This window comes from Paroedura picta, chromosome 11 (assembly GCF_049243985.1).
Source record: "Paroedura picta isolate Pp20150507F chromosome 11, Ppicta_v3.0, whole genome shotgun sequence".
In the NCBI taxonomy this organism is placed as follows: Eukaryota; Metazoa; Chordata; class Lepidosauria; order Squamata; family Gekkonidae; genus Paroedura; species Paroedura picta.
In genome coordinates this window covers 22,890,532-22,912,474 of record NC_135379.1, presented here as the reverse complement: position 1 = coordinate 22,912,474, position 21,943 = coordinate 22,890,532, and the positions used below count along the sequence as shown (strand labels likewise).

Genomic DNA, 21,943 nt, shown 5'->3' with positions numbered 1-21,943 from the left:
TGTGTTAAAAATGAAAGACAAAGTGCATAAATTAGAGGAAACATTATTCTCGTTAATAGGTTCAAATTTTTGAACACAAATAATTATATCTAATAGCCAAGGACTAGGCCCAAATTTATTTTTTAAATCTCTGTAATAGGGCCAGCTGAGCTTTCAATATTGGGTTCTGGAAACCTTCAGGTCTGCAGGGAAACCAAATTTGTTAAAAACTGGAGGTAAAAACCTTCCAAAATGCTAAAAGTAATTTCTGTGCATGATCATGCACAAAGATCAAGGAACAAAGGAGTTCAGAGAGCATTTTTGGGTTGTCATAGCAACTCAAGATGCCCACTCCACTTTGAGACAGGCACCAGCCTCATGAGAAAGTCGGGGGGGGGGGGGGGTGACATATAACCAGACTCAGTGGGTGGAGAAGGGGGAAATTAACCTGAAGCAGGAGAGAACTGCTGAATGGGATTTCCACTCCCCTTAAGTCCTCATGGATCTCAACAGGCATTGTTTTACTGTTGTCTTATATTCCATGTATCTATCAGCTGCAGTAGAGCTCAAATCTAGATACAATAGAAAATGCCCTCTTCTTTTGCCTTGGCTACAGCCTCAAGATGTATCTGTCTGTTTTCTAATTATGTATTGAAATGGTTATGTCCCCCTTCCAGTCAAGATCCTGGGTTAATCTCAGGGCTTATTGTGTCAGATGAAGGCTCCTTACACCAGAGGAAAATACCAGCAGCCACAAAACAGATCTATGGAATCAAGCCCATGGTCCAAAGGGACTCTCGGTCAACAAAAGCATACAGTAAAATCATTCACTTAACAACCTTCACTAAAAAAGAAACACAGGAAAGAAGCACAACAATTAGAAAAATAGTGACAAGAGGGGTACAAAAAACAAGCCTAACTAAACCCACAGCCTCATAGAGATTTAAAGGGCTCAAAACATGCAAGCTCAACAGGCGGGGGGGGGGGGGGGAGAGACAGCCAAAAGCCGAACAAAAAAAACATGCTTTGTCCTGGCACCTGAACACTAACAAAGAAGGAACCAAGCTCTTCCCACACCTTAAGGAAGGATGGTAAAGACATGGAGCCAGTGTAACGTAGAGGTTAAGGTCTTCTGGAAGACCATGGTCCAAACCCCCACTTGTGCATGGAAGCTCACTGGTGACTTGCACTCTCAGCCTAATCATGCACTCTCAGCCTAACCTGCCTCACAGGGTTGTGGTGAGAATAAAATAGAGGAGAGGAGAATGATGTAAGCTGCTTTGGGTCCCCACTGGGGAGAAAGGTGAGGTATAAGTGAATTAAATAAATGAGCAACTGAGTAGAGACAGTCCTTCATGTCCAAGGAAGACCTAGAGAAACAGAGGGCCCATCAAGTTCTTGAAAAGGTGCATTAGATGCCCCTGTTGATGCCCTTGTTGCAGGGTCTTAAATGAACTGTGAACAAGCCATTTCAAGCTACATGGACTGAACTTGCACTCACCATGTTTCCATGAGGCACCAGTTCTGCCCATTCTGAAGTAAGGTATCAAATATTCTCTCATAAATGAAGCCTGCCTGTTGGGTCTAGAGCTGAGCAAGAGAGAAGCTCTAAAGTCATTATCAGTTGTGAGGAAGGCTGGTGGAGAGGGGGAGGGAGGGCCAGGACCAGTGTAGGCACTTGGGGATGTATTTGGCATTGGATAAATTCCACAGCTTGCTATTACACGCATCATGTGTTGTCATGTTTTGTTCTGATTATGAGTCAGGGCCTCAAGTAGCTGGGGCCTAGGTTGGCTAACCTCCAGGTGGGAGGCAGATAAGCCAAGACTGTTTTCTGCAATTCTGACAGGTCATCCGTGTCTTAACCTCCAGGTGGGGCCTGGCATTCTCCCCAAATTCCAACTGAACTCCAGTCTAAAAATATCTCTTTTCCTGGAGGAATTACCAGGGCGTATCCTAGGGGGATTTCCTGAGCAGAATTAGCAGCCCTCACCTCACTGAATTTTTGAGAGGGCCTGTTGGTGAGATGGATCCAAGGGCTTCCTTCTAATGAGGGAACAAGACTGGTGGAGGAAGTTTATATCTTTCAAAGCAAAAGTCCTTCTTCCGAACAACAGACCTCACCTAGCAGAATGAATCCTTTGGACTGAACCCCATGGATCACCCCAGTTTACCGGATCTTCAAGTGAAGCTAGATGGCACATATATCTGGGCTCCATCGTGACATGTTATGTAAGCTGCAAATTACTAACTTCACAAGCAACTTGCTCAGACTCATTCAACACAGAGAATCAGAGCAGAACATTCCTGGATCGTTCATAAACAATTAATTCTGACTCTCGTACAAGGTTTTTGATCCATTTGTGTTATTAGTGCAGCATGACAGCCACCTCCACATGAATTATTTCCACAGGGGTGTCAGGATTCATCCGGGTCATAGGAATTACACAGTTCTTCTGTCGTGTTCAGGTACGGCTGACATGACAGGGAACCTACCTTCGTCACCCACCCAATGCAATTCCTCTTTCACAGATGTTATTTATGCAGAATGGGACTGGGCCAGGTATAAGCCACTCCTACATCTCTGCTTGGACTGGCTCCAGGTTTTGATGGTCCTGGGACAGCAAAGTTTAGATTTGTTCTCTAAATCCTCTAGTCCTGGCCTGTCCTACTGCAAAGGCTTGGCATCAGAAAGGCATTGACTGCTACTTCTGGGCCTAAGAAGTAGAACTTCCTAAATATTAAACAGGTTGGAATAAAAATACCAGGTGTGAGATTCAACCAGTTTTTCTACTGATGAAATACAACAGATGACCACCAAACAGTTCATTCCTGGGATCCTGGCATCTGCCCTCAGAAAAGCCAACTATGATAGAGGCGGTAAAGGGGGATGGACTTGGGTGAGATCCAACTCCTGGAGAAATCAAATAACCTCAGGGTTCTTGGGGATAGCCCAACTCTATGAATCGGACCAGTGTTTACAAGCACTCCTTGTGTCTAGCTGGCAGAAATGGAACATTTCCAGGAAGTGTTTTGATAAACTTTGGATTCCATTTTTGTTCAAATTCTTGATAATTTGCTACAAACCAAATACAGCTCTCTGGCTTGATGAAGTCTATTCTTGGTGATCTATCTATCAACAGCTCTATCCCTCATATATATAATCCACAATATTTTGTAAAGAGTTAGTGCTGCAAGACACATCACATGTTTAATAATGTTCCAGATTTTCTTTGTGATGGTTCTTTTTTTTTCAGGGGGAAAAGACACATTTCTGTTGAGTTCTTAATGACACTATAGGCAATGGTAAACAATTGTTCGGCTACAGCCAGTCTGATTTTTCAGCACTCCTCAGCATTACTTACAAGCCCTGATTGTACAGCAAACCTGAATATTCAGGCTTTGGATGTCACCTGTTTTAAATACATATGTTGCTCTGCCAAGGTTTCTGCCAGCCATTTTGTCAATATCTAAAGCAGCCCATTAACTTTTCACGAGCGGTTTTATACATCTCAAGGCCTATGACAGCGTTTCTTGACAAGACAGCTCAACAGAAGGGCTGCTTTGTGAAAAGTTCAATCAAGAGGGGCTTTAAAAACTACATGTGACACGTTGACACACTGCTTCCTGTGCAATAAAAATAGGCTTATTTCCTTAAATAGAGAGGCAGAGAGAACTTGCACAAGATACTGTGCATTTAGGGAACAATCTGATTGCCAGACAGAAAGCAAAGAGATCCTTAAAAATCCAACAATCTTATTTCATTTTAATATGTACATTTTAACCCCTGTACTTGCAACTTTCTCATATACTAACCATAGACCCTGATCCCTAGTGTACTTATTTCAGGACAGATCCATTCAGAATAAAAAGGTAAAGGTATCCCCTGTGCAAGTACCGGGTCATGTCTGACCCTTGGGGTGATGCCCTCCAGCGTTTTCATGGCAGACTCAATATGGGGTGGTTTGCCAGTGCCTTCCCCAGTCATTACCATTTACCCCCCAGCAAGCTGGGTGCTCATTTTGCCAACCTCGGAAGGATGGAAGGCTGAGTCAACCTTGAGCCGGCTGCTGGGATTGAACTCCCAGCCTCAGGGCAGAGCTTTCAGACTGCATATCTGCTGCCTTACCACTCTGTGCCACAAGAGGCTCTTCCATTCAGAATAGCAGGCTATATTTCCAGGCGTATATCAGAATGAAGTTTGCTATGGATAAAACTATGAACAGCTTCCTCCTCATTTTGAAAAACCCTCTTATCAGTTCACTGTAGTCAGCCTATCTATACTTGTGTTATTCAAAGCAGAGTTGAAAGGCAGATGTGGTTAATTCATTAACTGCACATCTCAAATGTAGGCTTTAATAATCCAGTCGTGAAAAGAAGAAATTGTTGATAGCACTGTCACAAAAAAAAAACACGTGCATTTTCTTATTAGTAAACAGCAACCGTGGAAACTTTTGCTTGAACTTAAGCCCTATAGATAGAATACAGTCAAATTCTGACCACTTAGAATGTTTAGGATCAGAATTTTTAAAACATTTCTCCAGCAATTATATTTAATGAAGCCACACACATAATATCTTCAAAGTGTGGAAATGAAGGACGTTATTAGTCAGAGGATTCTTATTAATAGGGTAATAACTGTTAAAATACACCACCAAAGGCATCCATTGCTTCAATCTGCTCTGGATTTTTTGGTTATTAGAAAATCAACATATCTGGACTGCAGCAGGGCTTCTGGGACTATACTGAGGGTTCCAGTTCTGGCCACCATGTCCAAGATGTTAATGACATCAGTGACACAGAAATGCTCTAAGAATCTCTTAACCCCCATGAGGCCTACAAGACTGTCTCAGTTCCATTACAAAGGTCCATGCAAATCCCAGTCATTCTAGATTCCGGAATCCTCTACACAGCTTTTTGGCAAACTCTGCCAAAGCTTTGAGACTACCAAGTCATTTTTTTTGAGCAAAACTAAGGCAATTGTGTTTGTGTTGAGTTGGTGGGATCTGAAACTATCTTAATACATGTTGTCTTTTAAATTATTTTGCATTTAAATGGCAATACATATAAGGAAGAAGACAATAATCAGAAAGACAGACAGATTTGAGTGAATGCCATGTATTGTTCCAAAATAAGACAAACATTGCCCATCTCTGAACAAATCTGTTGTCTTTTATAATATTGTAGGGCAGTACGTAGCCAAATTGCCCCCTGTAAATTCTATGGAGCAGTGTGTTGGCAGAAGCAGTGTTTGATGACAGATTTTTCTCAAATCAAGACAGCTTATTGATTCTTTTCAATGATTTATTGTTAGCCACAGGTCTGACATTCTAATATGATATCTCTCACCGTATTAAAACAATATCTAAAGTAAGAATGTGGATTGGCCAATGATAGAATACGGCTATTTTTCTTTATTAAGTAATTCAAATATAGTTGCCATGCTCAAAGTCACAGCCAGAACATATTTTCCATTTAGACCCCCTGTAAGTCTTTGAATGTTGCTGGGGGCAGGGGGGGGGATTAAATCTTGATTCTTAGATTTTCTTTCACCTCTGTCCCATTGCACCACTTAGCAACGGTTCCCTCCAGAACTTCTGCCAGAACCTCTGGCCAGTTCCCAGCTGTTCATGCTCTAGTCTGGACCAGGCATTCTTTTCACCACGGATGTGCTTCAATACTCAGAGTCCAAGATATTTTTTTTTCTCTCCTCCCTCGTTGGAGGGGGGGAGGTTAGGAAATCAGCAAAGAAATAAAGCCGAAATATTTGCATTCGAATGACTTTTAAAGTTCAGCAGGAAGAGGGGAGGGGGGACACGGGTCCCCCAAGCTTTTGTTCTTCAATCATCTTTGCATTCATTGCACTTCGAATAGGAAAGCCAACGGGTTTGCCTTTTGATAGACACCGGAGCATTCAAAGCCCAGCCCCGCCGCAGCCCCGTCTTTCTTCTGCCCTTTACACATATGCAAACGAGGAGCGCCTCCTGTGCGGCAGGGCGGGCGAGAAGGGGGGGGGACTGGCTGGCCGGCCCACCCGCTCGCGACGGGCTGCTGCTGCTGCCGCTGCTGGGAAGACGCGAAGCAGGGGCCAGCCTGCGCTGGAGCCATGGAACCAGGGCCAGGGCCTCGCCCTCAAGGAAAGGCATCGTGCCCGTGGAGAGCACCCCCACGGCAGGGGGCGCGGCCCGGGGAGCCAAGAGGGAGACGACAGGCCCCCGATGGATACTCGCGGGAGCGGGGGGGGGGGGCGTTTTGGGAGCCGAAGCATGTGCGCGTCGCCTCTCCCACTGCAGGAGGCGCAGAACTCCCTGCCGAGCTAGAAGACGTGCCTGGCGGTGGACATGATGTGCGGGGGCGGGGCGCTTTCCCAGCCCACCCTGCCGCCAGGGTCTTCCATCGCCTGCTCCTAGGCTCAGCACTGATTTAAACTGCACTGTTTATAGTCATTTGCCTCACGGAGAATACTGTATGGATGTGACAGGATGCTTGAAGCTTTTTTTTTCCCTTGCCTGTTTAGATTTTATATGATTTGTAAATAAGAGCGGGGGGGGGGGGGGGGGGAAGGAGGATTGTATTCTGCTTTTCATTGCCCGAAGGAGTCCCAAAGTGGCTTACAGCCACCTTTTCCTTCCTCACAGACACCCTGTGAGATGGGTGGGGATGAGGAAGGCTCTAAGAGAACTGTTCTGCGAGGACAGCCCGAAGAGGAGTGTGACTAGCCCAAGGTCACCCAGCTGGCCGCATGTGGGGGGAGCCGGGAATCAAACCCGGCTCTCCAGATTGGAGCCCACCGCTCTTTAACCACGCGGGCTGACCCCTTACTATGACAGACTTCGCAAACTGGCTTTTCAGTTGCGCCAGTGTCTTCACAACAGCCCTGCCGTGCTGGCCAACTGAGTCGAAAGGAAAGCCGCGTGTTTAAAGCCACACGGTGAGTGGAGAGAGACAGACGCGGAGCCCAGGCCTCCCAGCACTAGACCCCCTGCCCGGTCCCCCGAGCTGCCTAAGGCCGGAGCCCGGAAGAAGAGGAGGGGTTTCCATGGCCCCCGGCCACCCAGGCAGACGCCAATCCGTCCCATATTCCTGGGCGGGCGATGAATAGCCTGACACAAGGCGTGGCTACGACCCAAGCTATTCCCATCCCGGCTCCTTCGCGTCCGGCTTCCCATCACTCATCCCGTTACACCTCCCTTGTCAACTTCCTTGTGTTTTATCGACAGCCGCTTCCCTGCGAGCAAAAACCGGAGGGACTGCGCTGTCAATATTAAGTGGGGATTTATGCGATCGAGGGGGCAAAGTCGATGATTATCTCTTACTTAACCGGGGGAGGGCGAGCTCGTAGGAACGCCAAAACTATCGTTTACGTTTAAGTTAATTGGGCGAAGGCTTAATGTTTTTTGACACCGATCACTATGGCTGGCCGGTTACAACAGCTTCCGGATGGCACGATTCCTAGGGCCTGGCGTGGACTCCAATTAGATTTTTGTTTGCGCTGCTCCTTAATAAAAGCCCCGGATTGATCGATCGATTAATTAATTCATTCATCATTGTTCTTCTTTACGGGATCAAGCCGAAAGGCTGACTGGGGAAGGGTCACTGGGAAAGGTCACCCGTTGACTTCTTTCGCGGCATTGAATATTCTCTGTCTCCAGTCATTGGCCGCTATTTCATTGCTTGTAACCTTCTAAGTGAATCTTTCCGATGGGCGGGGGGCGGGGGGGGGGGGGGGGATACAGTCGAAGGAGGCTGCAAGGAATCGAGCATCCGACCATCCCTAGCAAGAGATGATGGTTTTCCACTGTCCTTCTGATGATGATAAATATAAAGAAAGACCCCCTTCCGTTGTCCCACCAGGTTTCTATTCTCCCCCCCCCCCCCCCCGACGCTCTCTAGAGCAAGGAATGAACTCGACTCCCATCTGCCGACGTGTAGGGCCGGCCGGCCAGTCGCGAATCTAAGAAATGAATGATCTGGAAGCCCTTCCTTTTTGGTGCTCAAAAAATCAAAAAGTTGTCCTCGAAAGTGTCATTATCAAGGGGGGAGAGGGCGGGGGACCGTGCAATGAACGCATCTCTTTGCGCTGAATCTTTACTTGGAGTTCGGATCCTGACCTGACGTCTTTAAAAGGATTCCAAAAGCGCGCGTTTCTGTTGACTGGGTGTTGGGAGGGAAGCTGTCGTTAAAAAAAAAGAGAGGGGGGGATGTTTTATTCCACTAGTTTCACACAAAACAGCATCGATCGTTAATGAGACATCAATCTCAGTTATCCGCTTTCTTTGTTTCCGAAGCGACAGAGCCGCTTTTGCTGGCTCGTCGCAGTTGGGGGCGATCGGGCTCGGAAGCGCCCCCTGCAAGGCAGGCTGCTCACCCTAGTCGCGGAGTCTAGGTGGGCTTTCGAGAAGGGCAGGCGCTGTCCAGGGTCCCAATGAGGAACCCCGCTGGGTCAGGAGGAGGTTGGGGTACTGTCCAAGGTCCTGAATAGAGCCGTGGTTACAGCATGGGAACTTGAAGCCAACATATAGATAGGGCAGAAGAGAGAGCTTTCTGAAGTTCTAACCAGCTGGCCTATCCTAAGAACTCAGAACTCTTTTTTAAGTATCATCACGCTGACTTTCACTCATGTCTGAAGGATAGCAAGAAAGAAGACAGATTTCCCATTGCAGTCACACGGGCAAGTCATGTGCCCTGGCGGGGTGTAATCTTTTATTCCAGCCTCCTTATTCGGCAGCTCCAGTTCGCGCTAAAACTGACCAGCTATAGATATCGCATGAAAGAGTCTTGCTTTGAGGTGGCCGTCAATATGGTAGGAAGAATAAGCAGTGCATACTTAGATGAACAGGTATCTTGTGTAAAATCAATAAATGAAAGTCTTGCAGTACAAAGGTTTCCGACGCTTCAAGTGACTCTATTCCTCGGAAGCAAGATGAAGAGGCCTGTGTGTTTATTTAAACTTCAATTTATACCTTGCCCTGTCTCCACAAACTCAGGAGGGATCGCTTGGGAGCTATACCCGGAAGCCCTTTCCTCTGCGGGCACCCGGCTAAGAAAAACTTCATGGAATGTATCCTGGAAACATTTCCTCCGCGGTTAAAAGGATCTTTAATCGAGTCAGTCCCCTCGGAAAAGAGAAGGGAGGGAAGGAGGCAGGTATAGATGCTCTCTTCATATGCAAAATCCATCTAGGTGTAGTTCCGGAGTCTGGGCGGGCTTTTCTGAAAGCCTGTTTGCCTGTTTGCCATCCGGCCGCTGATGACCTTGGTGTCCTCACTTCCAGCTTCTGGTTTTACTGGACCAGTACGATCCCCTTCCATTAAGACGGCGCTTTAGTGGACATTCTAGATGCAGCTGCAGTTCCAATGAATGTGTTCCTGAGGCGACATACGAACCTCCCGATCCTAAATTCAGTTATCGGGAAGTACCTGCCCTGGGTTTCAGTAGGACTAAGCAGACCGCTGTAGAAAGCGGCGTTATTAAGGTTTTCGGAAGCAAGACGTTTGGACGTCCATGCAAATGTTCCTAAGAAGCTGCCCTACACGGCTGCGTCATCCACAATGACATAACGGGCTGATACTTTAATATTACTGCGCGCTCTCTCTTTTTTTCGAGCCAGACCAACATGCCAGGTAAACAGACCTCTCGGGTTTTAGGTTTATTAAATACAGCCCTGCTGAGATTTACCTGGAAACATGTCCACCTAGAGCTCAATAAAATTTACATCGAAGTTAAGCAACAAGTCTTCAATGAATATGGTTGGGAATTAAGACCTGAAAACACTTATATGGAAGCCTTGCTCTGGAATCTAAGACTGTGGCCCTGGAAATCAACACCATCGTCGAAAACAAGCCTAGGTCAGAGAGCTGAGGCTGCAATCCTAAGTAAATTTACCCAGAAGTAAGCCCCGCTGAGCAAAGTGAAACTGACACGCCTTTGCACACACAAACACACACGGATTCATAGTGGGCTAGGCATAGGCGTTCACTGGAGGTTCCGAAATCATTTAGCAATCTGAGGCAGCTGGGACACCTTCAAAGTACTCCAAAGGTATTTTAAGGACTGTAACTTCGTTGCCTTCGAAACAGCAGGGCTCGTCATCTTAAATCAACCTGAGGCCCCGGAAAATGCTCACATCAAGTCTCCCTGACCGGAGAAACTTTATGCAAGAAGGCTGAAATCTGCACACAAGCGCAGGCGCGCACATACATGCCAGGTTAGGCACTAAAATGTTGTTTCCGAGCTTCAGGGGCGGATTTACTGTCAGGAAAGGAGCAACAGGATCCACAGGAGTTAATAAACCCGATCTGGACGGTCTTAAAGAGGTTTCCACTCGGATCGAAACACACTGAGAATTATCCAGATGGACTCGGAGAAGGGGGGAGCGGTTTGCGCGTATCCTCCTTGCAGCCAATGAATCCAAGTGTTATATTGGCATCTGGGCAAGGCTGGATGGTAGCAAGTCCAGCCCACCCCTCGCCTTATTGTATCCCCCACCCTTGCGCCACCTTCTTCTTTCCCATTTCAACAGGACTCACTTCCCCAGGTATCTGCGTGTTTGCGCCCTGCTTTCCAGACAGAAAGCGACTTCCAAAGTTACGCGGAGTCTCGGAGAAGAAAGACAACCCCGCAAGTCCCTCCGACGTGTTTCAGAGGGGGAGGGACTGTCATCTAGGCTTGGGCCCGGGGACCACAGAGCGGTGCCCGGCAGCTTTCCTTCCGCACCCGAGAGAGTTGCCGACAAAAGGCGCCGGGAGAAGGAATAACACCGGAGCTCAAGGCTGCCGGGAGTCCCAGGCAACAAGCCCGAAGCTCTCCCCCCCACACACACACACACACCTCTCAAGGCGGAGCCACGGCGCGGCCGGAGGCCACCACCTCCCTCATGCGCACCGGGGACCCTCCTGACTGGCGCACTTGTGCCTGCCTTGCAGAACCAAGTCCTGCCCTGCGGGTGGCCAAAGTGGCGTCGAGTCGGCAGCCTGCCAGGGGTTTGCAGGCAAGAAGCGAGTTCTATCGCCCCCTGGACTGCCTTGGAGGGAGCCCGAAGACTCATCAGGGCCGACCCTGCAGAGTTGAGCTCTGACAAGATCGGGCTAGCCAGCCCCTTCAAGGAAGAAAGGAGACGGGTAAAGGTAAAGGTAAAGGTATCCCCTGTGCAAGCACTGAGTCATGTCTGACCCTTGGGGTGACGCCCTCCAGCGTTTTCATGGCAGACTCAATACGGGGTGGTTTGCCAGTGCCTTCCCCAGTCATTACCGTTTACCCCCCAGCAAGGAGACGGGGGCTTTCGCCATTTGATTTCATTTCGATGGAACTTGGAAAAGCTCCCCGGAAAACAAAACACTCAACGTGGGGCCTGGTGTCCGGGCGATCTCAGTGGGGCCAACTCTCAGGGTCTCCGGAGGGCTTGGCTCTCTCTGCATCCCACCCTGAGCCCTGTCCCCCTTTAGAGTCAAACCAGTTGTGCAGGAGTTGAACACGAGACGACAGCCGATGATCTGCACGGCTGGGGGGGGGGGGGCACTTTGCCCTGCGCCTTGCGACTCCGCGTTTTCCTGCCCTTTTCTTCCTAATCTATAAAAACAGCTCCCGCCTAAGATCTGAGGGGCGCGGGGAGCCGTGCTGGCATTTCCCCCCATCAATCTGACAGCGCCAAGACTCAGGAAATGGCTGGTAATATTCGTCGGGGAGCACTTTCATTTAACGTAATTCATTCGACTTTCACAATAAATTGAGTGACATCCTTACGGCAGAGCCTTTTTATCCTTGATGAAGTGCGTGCCAAGCTTGGTCAAAGGGGAGGGGGGGCGAGGACGGGGAGAGCAAAGGCTCCCTTCCAGCAGAGTCGTCAACACGTCAATCCGCCGCATAAAAAACGGCGGAAGCCCCATTTACCCAGCGCCCAGGGGGCTGCTTCAACCGCTGAACTTACAAGTGCCGGTGGGGAGTTAAACTAGCTGGCAAATCACCAGGCCGCCTTCGCCCGGGAGGCAGTGCGGGGGGGGGAGGGGAGGGAGGCTTCCCGGGGAGGGCAGGGGAGGGGAGGGAGAGGCTGGCCGGGGCAGGGCTTGGGTCGCCAGAGCCGTGGGGGCGAAAGACAAGTGGCCTGCACAAGCGGCAGGGCAATGGAGGCAAGGCAGGCTGTGGGGGGCTGCCAGCGGGGGCTCAACCGGAGACGGATCCGCCTTCCCAGCCCCAGAAGTCTTCTTTCCCACCAGAAAGTAGAGGAAGGGAGACTGACAGCGGCTATGGTCCCCGGAACACTTCCCTAGGAGGAGACCCGCTCAGGATTGCGCTCCGAACCCAGCTGGTCGGGATCTGCCAAGGAAACCTGCCCGGCTCCTCGAGGGCCGTCCTTGACTGGGGGGGGGGGGGCTACTCCCTGGGTGCAGCATCCCTGCGGAGACGGGGGGGGGAGGAGTAAGGGACCTGCCAACCCCACGCAGACTTACCGGAGAGTAAGCCCCAGGGGATAGTAGGTTTCATTCCTGAGTAAACCTGCTTAGAAGTAGACTGCCCGGTTGCGATCCTAAATAGCCTTACTTGAGAAGTAAGCGCTATGGAAATGGAGCTTACAGAACTGGGACGGACGTTTATACATTCGGCGATGTAGTTTCCAAGAGAGAGAGAAAACAAGACTAAAACCAAGGCTAAAGCAGGCAACAAATAAAGACTGCCTCAACGGGTTTGCATGGGGGGGTCTGATCTCATTAGATTGCCGTCAGACTATCGGTCATTTCCATAAAATGTATTATTTTGTACACTGATCCGCACGGAGACCATAAACACCGGGGATTATGTAGGACCCTCTGTGCAAGGTACAGACTGCGTAGCTTTGCAGGTGTGCATGCAGATAAGGATGCGTCCCACACACAGTACCCATAGGCCCCATTCCTAGATGTGCACGGAGACATATTTCGGAATTTGTGCAGGCTACGGGTTTTCTGCAGCCTTCCGACAGCCTTCCGATGCGCAGAGATGCTCCTCTCTCTCCCACCCAACTCCGACTGCCTCTGAGGCAGGGACGGCTGCTCACCTGCCCCCGCCCCTCCCGTGAATGCTTTCGGTCGGCTCTGGGCTGCCGAACAAACGACCGGCGCGACCAGCTCTCGTCTGCGTCGCTCCCCCTCCGGCTGCCAGTCGGCTGGAAGAGCAGCCCGACGCCTTCGCAGAGATGGCTTTGGACAAAGGCAGGCCAGAAGAGGGGCTTCTCCTCGTCCCGGGACCACGCCGGCCGCCTGGTTGGAGAGAAGTGTTGGCTGCCGGCCAGCCCGGGAAGAGAAGGGGCCAGCCCCCCCCACACACACACACAAAATGGATGCGAGCACGGCGACCCCCCAGGCCAGAACAGAGGGCCATGGAGCGGGGGCAGGGGGGTAGAGAGGAAGATACCACCGAGCGAGCCCCGGTTTGGAGGCCAAGAGGAAACCAGACGTCTTCCTCACGCCTTCAGGCACAGGCCACAGACCCCAGCAGGCACACCGCTTCGCCTTCTCTACCCTCGAGGAGGCACACGAGGGCTGGGCGGGGGGCGGGAGAGGCGCGGCGGCGCAAAGCAGGCCGCCGTCGGGTATCCACCGTAGACGGACTCCTGACCGGCCGGGAGCTGCCGGAGATGTGGCGCCCTTCCCGTCTCTTGCGGATCCCGCCTGCTGAACCGGAGTTCTGAAAAAGCTCAGCCTGCCGAAGGGCCACGTCCCTCCCAGCCAGCCTCGTGTTGCGCCTGTGCTGCCTCCTGGCCTGACCGCGAACTTTCCACTGCGATCCCCAACGCCTTTGCGGAGATGCCAGGCCCAGGGGCTTCCCCGGAGCTTCCTTCCGAGTCAACGCGCCCGGGCCAGCTCCCTGCTGCCAGCCAAGGCCCAGGATGGAAGCGGCCAGCGAAACTAGAGAGCCCGTCCTGGGCGTTTGACTGGGCGTTGGGCCGAGCGACGTCTACAGCCGTGTAGGCGAGTCAGTTAAAGTCCCTCGACTCGGGCGCCTGTTTTGCAAGCCGGGACTTAAGGGGGCTGAAGGGAAACTTGCTTCGGCTGCAACTGAAACGGGTGGGGAGGAAAACAGTAAAGAGCCTTTAGTCCTGGCCAGCCGGGTGCAGCTCGTTCATGCCCGGGTTTCGAGGAGGGTTCTGGAGCCAGGGGAAAGGCAGCCTGGGTGGGAGAGCCCGTCCCTTAGGAAGAGCGCCTTTTCGCCAGGATCACTTTGTCCTTCCTACCCCCACGAAAAAGCAGGTTTCTGCCCTTTGGTGACATAGTGCCGGGACACAGGCAGGGGACAGAAGCAGAAACTACTGCGCTTAGTCAAACCAGGAAGGCCGAGGCCCCGATCCCCCCCCAAAAAAAATTACTTCATTCCCCCCCCCCCAAGAAATGTGCTCCTGTGCTTAGCTGCCACACCCCTATGTGCAAATAGGGCCTGCGGTCCCATGCATGCTTACCTGGTGGTAAGTTCTACTGAAATCAACAGGATCTACTTTCGCGAAAACATGCATGGGGTGTGGGAGTTTTCTGGTTTGTAGCCCGCAGTCACAGGCCCCTTTCTGAAGTCAGGACATAGCATAGGGCCCCTGCCTCATTGATACAGGGAGAAGCGCCGGCATCTAACGTGCCCAACCCACATATACGTATCTATGACACCTTCCTGTATTTAGATCAGGGGTAGTCAAACTGCGGCCCTCCAGATGTCCATGGACTACAGTTACCATGAAGCCCTGCCAGCGAACGCTGGCAGGGGCTCATGGGAATTGTAGTCCATGGACATCTGGAGGGCCGCAGTTTGACTACCCCTGACTTATGCCTTATGACAGCTGTACCCACCAGGTATAGAATGAGGCACAGGGCCTCTTTGGTCCCACACGCTCTACAGAAGATGCCTGTTGGTATGCAGAGTTCCCCCTGAACCTGGCACCCATGGATCTAGTATGTCACGTTGCCCCACGTTCGTGAGATTTTAGCCCTGCTCGACTGGACCACACTCTAGTTGGGAGATCCATGTTGGGTGCCAACTGGAAGATGGAAAAAAATGACATCGGACCCCAAGTTTCTGGGGGGGGGGGTATGTTCCCAAACTCTGTTGCTGTGCTAATAATCCTTCCCACTCTTCGCCCCACTCCAAGGGTTCCGGTAAACGGCGGGTGTCCTGAAGTGATCGCCAGTAATGGAGATCCAGCAACTTTTCTGCGTTTAGAGATCATTGAAATCAGTCCGAAATTCTACGGGGGGGATGGGGGGAGAGACTCAGCTTGAAGCCGGTCCTTCTGCAGGGCCCAAGCATATAAAGGGATCAGAATTCCTTGAGCCGAATATCTACCCTACTGCTGAGCAGACATTGAGTGATCCCCGAATAGGCAAGAAGGGGGGGAGGTGCTTGTCTTCCATGAATCCTTTAATAATAACAATAATAAAAAGAACTAGGGAGCCTCCACAGTCTTGGGTCCCACCAGTCGTCTAACAAGAAAGGAGTCCGTCTGAAATGCCTGCCCGTTTTGGGCTGCCGCCCTCCGCAGTGACCTCTGGTCAGTTGCCCGTCTGGAGGCGGAGCGGCGTCTCTTTCTGCCTGCAAAGCAGGGGTTGTCAAACCGCGGCCCTCCGGATGTCCATGTACTACAATTCCCATGAGCCCCTGCCAGCGAACGTAGCCCAATTGTAGTCCATGGACATCTGGAGGGCCGCAGTTTGACCACCCCTGAGGCTTCCTTTTTTTATGGGCCGAGAGCGGACCGGTGGGCAATGGACGGTGCGGGGGGGGGGGGAGGCGGCTCTGCTACTGCCGGTCCCTTCCTTTTCTCTCTGAGCCCTCAAACAGCGTTATCCAATCCCCCTCTCCAACAATCAGGCAGAATCGGGAGCCATCTCCCTTCGGTTTACATGTATCCTGTCTTTTCTCACATACACACACTCCCACTTTCTTACCCATCATTTCAGTCTTAGTGCTGTGGGGATGTTCTGCCCCACACATACCTTTCCCTCTAAGTCGAAGAAGCCCCCCCCCCCCCCAACGGCTTCCCGGCTCCTGACATTGTCTTCCTCCCAACTGGGGGCTCACACAACTCATCTTCGACGGTTCTCTGGAGCACCACACACACACACCCACGCACACGCAGGGACTCTCAAAGAAGGGTTAAGAAGCCCCCCCCCGCCCGCACCCCCAGTCCGGTTCAGAGCAGAACACGCCTCGATCACCTCCCCCCCTCGACACACACCCCTCGCTGGCACCGTATTTGCCCTCTTTCCCCCATCCCTCCTGCCCGTCCAATCCGCTGGGGGTGGGGGGGGGCAGATGGGGGAGAGAAAGAACGGCATTCAGGTAATGAAGTCTGTAACTAAGCGGTAATTGAATCAGCATAATTTGCACACTGAATGGTTTTCAAATGCTCCCCGTTTACAATTAAAGGAGAATTAATGCGCTTGTTTTCAAGCCTGCCGTGCGTTCGAATCAATCCCGCGCGGTCCCTGCGAGGAGAGGGGGAGACGCGAGGCGCCGGCGAACACAAGGCCGGGGGGGGGGGGAGAGGAACCCTGCCGTTTATGGATCTGGCAACGGGGGGGGGGGAATGACTTGTTCCAGAGATCTGGCCGCTGCCTCTCGACAACAGAGAGGGATGCGCCTCCACAAGAACAACCCCCCCCCCAAAAAAGGGGGGTTGACCCTTACAGGGATCCGTAGTTGGCCAAGCCTTCCAGGGTCCCTGCCTCCAGCAAATGGCTCCGCGGATCCAACTCTCCATCCGAGATGAGGGCCCCGCAGAGGAGGGCGAGAGGCAGCTTTCTTTCCTTAACAAAAAGTTGGCCGATACTCCCCCCACCCCCACCCCTTTGCAGAGGAGGAATGCACGAGCAAGCCGGGGACGCATCCAAGGGCGCTCGCTCCCATCCGGACTGGGGTTCACCTGCTTACTCCGCCGCGGTGTCCGAGCGGCGTGGAGGCTGGCACGCAGCGCCCTCACGTGGCCAAGCATCGCCATTACAGTCCAGCCGCGCCAAGACCGAAGCGCTGGGAGGGGAGTGAGCCTCCAGAGTTGCGCGGGTGGGGAGCGTCGCTGGGTTCGGCCGGGATGAGGGGCTTCTTTTCGCCGGGCCCAAAGCCCTTGCCGCCGCTTTGACCACCTGGACACCCGTCACTATCAATGCCGGATTCAGAAAGCAGAGGAACGGTCTGTTTCTTTAGCTGGTGATTCGGACCCCTTCCCCACATTATCGTAAATGGGATTTGCCATGGGAGGTCGGCAGTGCATAGCATGCATAGTATATTGTAAGACCACAGCCCCCCCCCCCAAGCACACTGGCGAGGAAAGCACCCCCCACACACACACACCCAGAATGGCTCGCCGGCTCCTGACATTGCCACCCCCCCCCCCAACACCAAGCTTATTGCCTTGTGGCCCAAGAAGAGCGGGTCTCCCTTCCATCCTCATGGTGGATCGCCAGCACTGCCTGTTCTGGAACGACCCAGAACTTCCCTCGAGTCCCGATCAGTGCAAAAGGCCTCATGGGGACCCAACGCCTGGCGGCCAGCCGTGCCCGCCTCAGCCCGACGGAGGGGACGCTTTGGCCCGAGGCAGGAAGCCCATCCTAAAAGCCAGCGAGGAGCCTCGTGGGCAGCTTCTGGAGGGCGGCGGGGAATAGAAGGGAAAGGGGAGGGAGGCCTTCCAGCCGCCCGCCAGGGAAAGAGACGCTCCACACGCTCCACTCCAGCGGTGGAAGAAAAAGTTTGCCAGGCGCTTTCTAAAGCCCCCACCCACCCATCCACCCACCCCTTCGCCCCTTTAGCGCTCCAAGAGGCGCGGGGCTCCGGCATTCCGCCCTCCGGTGCCAGCCCGGAGCAGGCCGAGTCCCTGTCCAGCATCTGATCCGACGGTCGCCCGGCTTCTCCCCTCTGCCGTCCAAAAACACAGACACACAATCCTGTGGAACCAGAGGGGGGATCTCCTGGAAGTCGCCGGCCCTGGGAACTTCCTGAGCGGGTGGGGGGCGGGATGGACTCCGAGGCTCCTCCGGATCGAGGCCCGAGGGCGGCAGCAGAGGCGCCGGACACTTACCAGGTAGAGGGCCGGTTGTAGCAGGAGCGCGGCGTACCAGTAGACGGGCTGCATCCTCCCAGCTCAAAGTTCCGCGGCGGCGCCTTCTCTCGCTCGGGCTTCCTCCCGGACCATAGATCCACCGGGCATCGGCTTCAGAGGGCGACGGGGGCTGGCGCCAGCCTAGGCACGAAGGAGAGGAGGACACACTCCGTGACCACGCCGCCAGCGAACGCCGGCAGGGAGCGAGCGAGCGAGCGAGCGAGGGAGGGAGGGAGGGAGGGAGGCCGGACCGCCGGAGGGGAACGACCCCCGCGCAGGGCGGGCAAGCGGCGAGGGCGGCCGGGCCAGCTGCGGAGTGACTCCGGAACAAAGGACCTGCTCGGGCCGGCCAGGGAGGTTTGAGCGTCTGCTGTCAGGAGGATGGGGCGAGGAGGAGGAGGAGGAGGAGGCCGGGCGATCGCCACCAAGCCCCCCCCCCGAGACCCCCAAGGCAGGGACGAGCGAGAGACGCCCCCACCCGAGCGCCCGGGGAACGCGTGGAGGGGGGAGTTCTGAGTCCGGGAAGGACCGCGGAGCCCACTCTCGGCCTCGGTTTCGCCCCTCGGAGCAGGAGGGGCACGAACCCCCCAACCCCCCCCCCCACTCCCCCATCCCGCGCCTTCCCGCTGACCCTCTCCCTCGGCTGCCCCCCCCCCGCCGCCGCCCTCCCCCCCTTGGCGCGCGAGAGCCCCGGGCCACCTACTGCCTGGCGAGTGGGCGAGCAAGCGCTGCTGGTCGCCGGGGATAGTCCATCGGGGAGCTACACGGGCTCGGCGGCGGCGGCGGCTTCGGCGGCTGCGAAGCGCGGCTCCCCTCGGCGCGGCTGCTCCATGCTCTGGCCAGACGGGTCCCGCGGAAACAGGTGCCGCCGCCGTGGAGGGAGGCGCCGCGGGAAACTTACACGGAGGAGGCAGAGCCCGGACCGCCCGGACCGCCTGGACCGCCCGCCCGCCCGCCGGGGGCTCTATCGGCTGCGGCAGCGGCGGCGGCAGTGGCGGCGGCGGCGGGAGGAGCAGCGCGGGCGTTCCGGGCGATTGGTCTCTATTTAAGGCGCGGGAGATGACTTATTGGCCAGCGCGAGGCCGGCGGTGGCTGCGCTTGAACTTTCGATAAAATCTCTCTCTCTCTCTCTCTCTCTGCCGAGACCTTGGCCGAGCCTCGCTTTTGCGAGAAGGGCCGGGCGGGGGGCGAGGCGGTTGTGGCGCGCCGGCGAGCGGAGCCCTGAGCGCCGTCCGAGAGTCCTTCCAGCTCCGGCGGAGGAGAGAAGCAGCAGCGCCACTTGAGCCGCCGCGTCCCAGCGCCTCACTCGCGCGCGCCCGACTGCGCGGCAGCGAATCACGGCCCGCCCTAGGCGCGCTGCAGTGCTCTGCCCTGCCGCCAGGGGGCTCCCTCCGCACGCCTCGTGCTGCCGAGGACGCCCGCGAAAGGAAAGGGGGCGCCCGGCCCGGCGCTTACATGGCATTTGCACCGGGTGAAAACGGGAGGGGTCAGCTCGCTTCCCTTCCTTGCCTTCTCTTCCTCCCTCCCTTCCCCCGCCCCAGCTCGCCTTCCTTCCTTCCTTCCTTCCTTCCACCTTCCACCTTTCCCTTCCTTTCCCCCCTCCTCCTCCTCCTTCAATACCAATTAATATCCCATGAATATGAATAATGATGTCGCCCTTGGCTCCCGCACAAATAATAAAGCACTTGAAAGGGAAGGCTTGATGTCTTCCGATGGTTTCCTGGAGATGACTGCAGGGGCTTGTGTGCGATGGCTGGAGAAATGGGGCGTGAAGTCTGGCACCCGAGATAAGAGAAGTTGGGTTACAGGGCTGGGGGGGGGGGCGGAGAGAGAGACTGAGAGCGCTCTGCGTGGCAGATGCCTCCCCCCCCCCCACACACACACACACCACCCCCGGTCTAGATGTCAGAATTGCCTTTTGGGTGGAGGGCGGGCACAATTCAGGAACTTGGAGTTTTAAAAGCACCGTGGCCGCTGCAGAAGCTATTCCTGGCTCGGCAGAGAGAGAGAGAGAGAGAGACGTCTCTGGCTTTCTCTCTCCTTCCTCCGGATTGATTCATTCGGGATCATGACGCTCCCCTTCTTGATTCCTTACGGAAGAATACCGTCCCCACGTGGGCCATAGGAGACCCTTGAAAGAATGGGAGCAAAAGGAAACCCCCGTGCTTTGGCTGTTCTTTTTGCATAACCCGATTTAATGTCGAGAAGTTATGCCAAGAGAGCACGTGCTCTGGGCCCTCAATCCCATTAACTTCTGGTCACCCGATCACTGAAGTTCGACCCCACCCACCCACCCACCCACCCGCACCAGAAGCTGCTTACCTGCCTAGGGGGAATTAAAGGGTTCTAGGAGTACAAGTGAGTAAGGGTCATAATCTCGTGCAGGAGTTCTATATGTTTTTAAGAGGTCATTTCTTCTGGCTTCCCAGGCTCCTATGGAAGACTTACGCCTTGAGCAGCGTGCTGGGAGGGGAGCTATAGGCTTGGCATATAGCTGGACAGCCGATCAATATCCAAGACTTTTGCATTGTAGGGATGGGGGACACAAAGTCCCTTCACGGCTTTTAAACGGAAATCTTTGTGTCTCGGTGCTCAGGTCTGAATTCTGAGCTTGTTCCCATCCCAGCAGGATCTCTTATTTGGGGCACTTTGGCTTTGCTTTTCACCCCTCCCAATCTATTTTACACCAGCACGCCCGGCCAACGGAAACTAACTGCATGGTTTGTGCAGTGAACGCCACGGACTTGTCCACGGGGCTGTGACCGGGAACAAAAAAGGACCCACCCCGTGCCGGTGCGCCCAGGGCGATCCTGCCTGCAGCCTTCCCGGGCATCGATCTTTAAAGAGGCAGAGCTTCAACTGGTACCTTGGACAGCTCCCACCAGCTGGGCCAGTGCAGATTCATTCAATCCTGAATCCAGTCTTTTCCCAGGCCATTTCTTCTATTCCTGGTTGACTATTGCAACCTGCCCCCCCCCCAAAAAAAAGAAAAACAGGAGTATAGCATAAGTGACTTTAGACATCTATGCTGTCCTTCTGTGCTAGAGATCAGCTTTTATGTCTGTCCGGATCTGGGCTGCAACTTTAAAACAAAACAACTTTGAAGCCAGGGGAAGTGAAGAAGGCAGGAGGGAGATCCCAGTAAAAACACAGCCTCAGAAACGGTGGGATCCTGCCTGGGGGGGGGGGGGGTCAAAGTCTAACAAGCAGAGCTCAGCCTCCTCCCATTACTTGTTGATGAAGGCTGTGATTTATCATCTTCCAAAGGAGGAAACCGGGAGACAATCAGGCCCTGAATGCTCTAGTGGAAAAAAGAAAAGGACTCCATTTGTCCTGCCAAGTACCTGCTCCCTTGGAACGCATCTGGGTGATTAATACTGCCGCCTGACGTTTTGATCCTAATCTCTAAAATATTGTTTCGACTCAAAGGCCTTGCTTTAGAACATTGTAATAATTTTAAAAAGCTGATTGGTGATTAAATGCCTTTAGATAAACTGCCCTGGAGCCAGGGTGTGACCATGATGGAGGACACAATGAACAGTCCAGTAAGCCTTCGGGATGATCCTGTAGCCCCTGTTTGAGCACTCGAGTGCCCACTGGAAGAGGGTGAGAAATAACCACAAGTTGGTCCTGGTGTCAGTAATGGAAAGCCTGGCTCAAGCCGGACAGGTCACCCATAATGACAGGGTCAGCTTCTGGGGCCCAGGGCTTCCAAGAGGATCCTCTGCTATAACCATGCATCTTCTCCCACTTGGCAGTCTTCTTACCTGCCTTGCTTCTGGGCATGCCTGTGGCTGGAGCAAAGGCAGTGGAGAGATCATGTTGAGGAAGGAAACATGGGTGATGGGGAGAGAGCCTGTGGGGGGGGGGGCTCAGGAGCTCTCTAACCAGCCCAGAACCCATGCAGGTGAATCT

At 53.6% G+C, this 21,943-nt stretch overlaps 1 protein-coding gene across 1 annotated transcript in view; it reads right to left on the bottom strand.

Annotated features, from left to right (window-relative positions):
* NXPH1 (neurexophilin 1) overlaps positions 1-19,577 on the bottom strand; it is a 174,659-nt gene extending 155,082 nt beyond the window's left edge. Inside the window, exons 1-2 of the mRNA XM_077303504.1 lie at positions 18,732-19,577; positions 18,008-18,169 (exon numbers count right to left, since the gene is read on the bottom strand). Coding sequence (XP_077159619.1) covers positions 18,008-18,061 — 54 coding nt within the window. The 5' untranslated portion in view covers positions 18,062-18,169; positions 18,732-19,577. The remainder of the gene's footprint in view (positions 1-18,007; positions 18,170-18,731) is intronic.
* Positions 19,578-21,943: the final 2,366 nt, after the last annotated feature.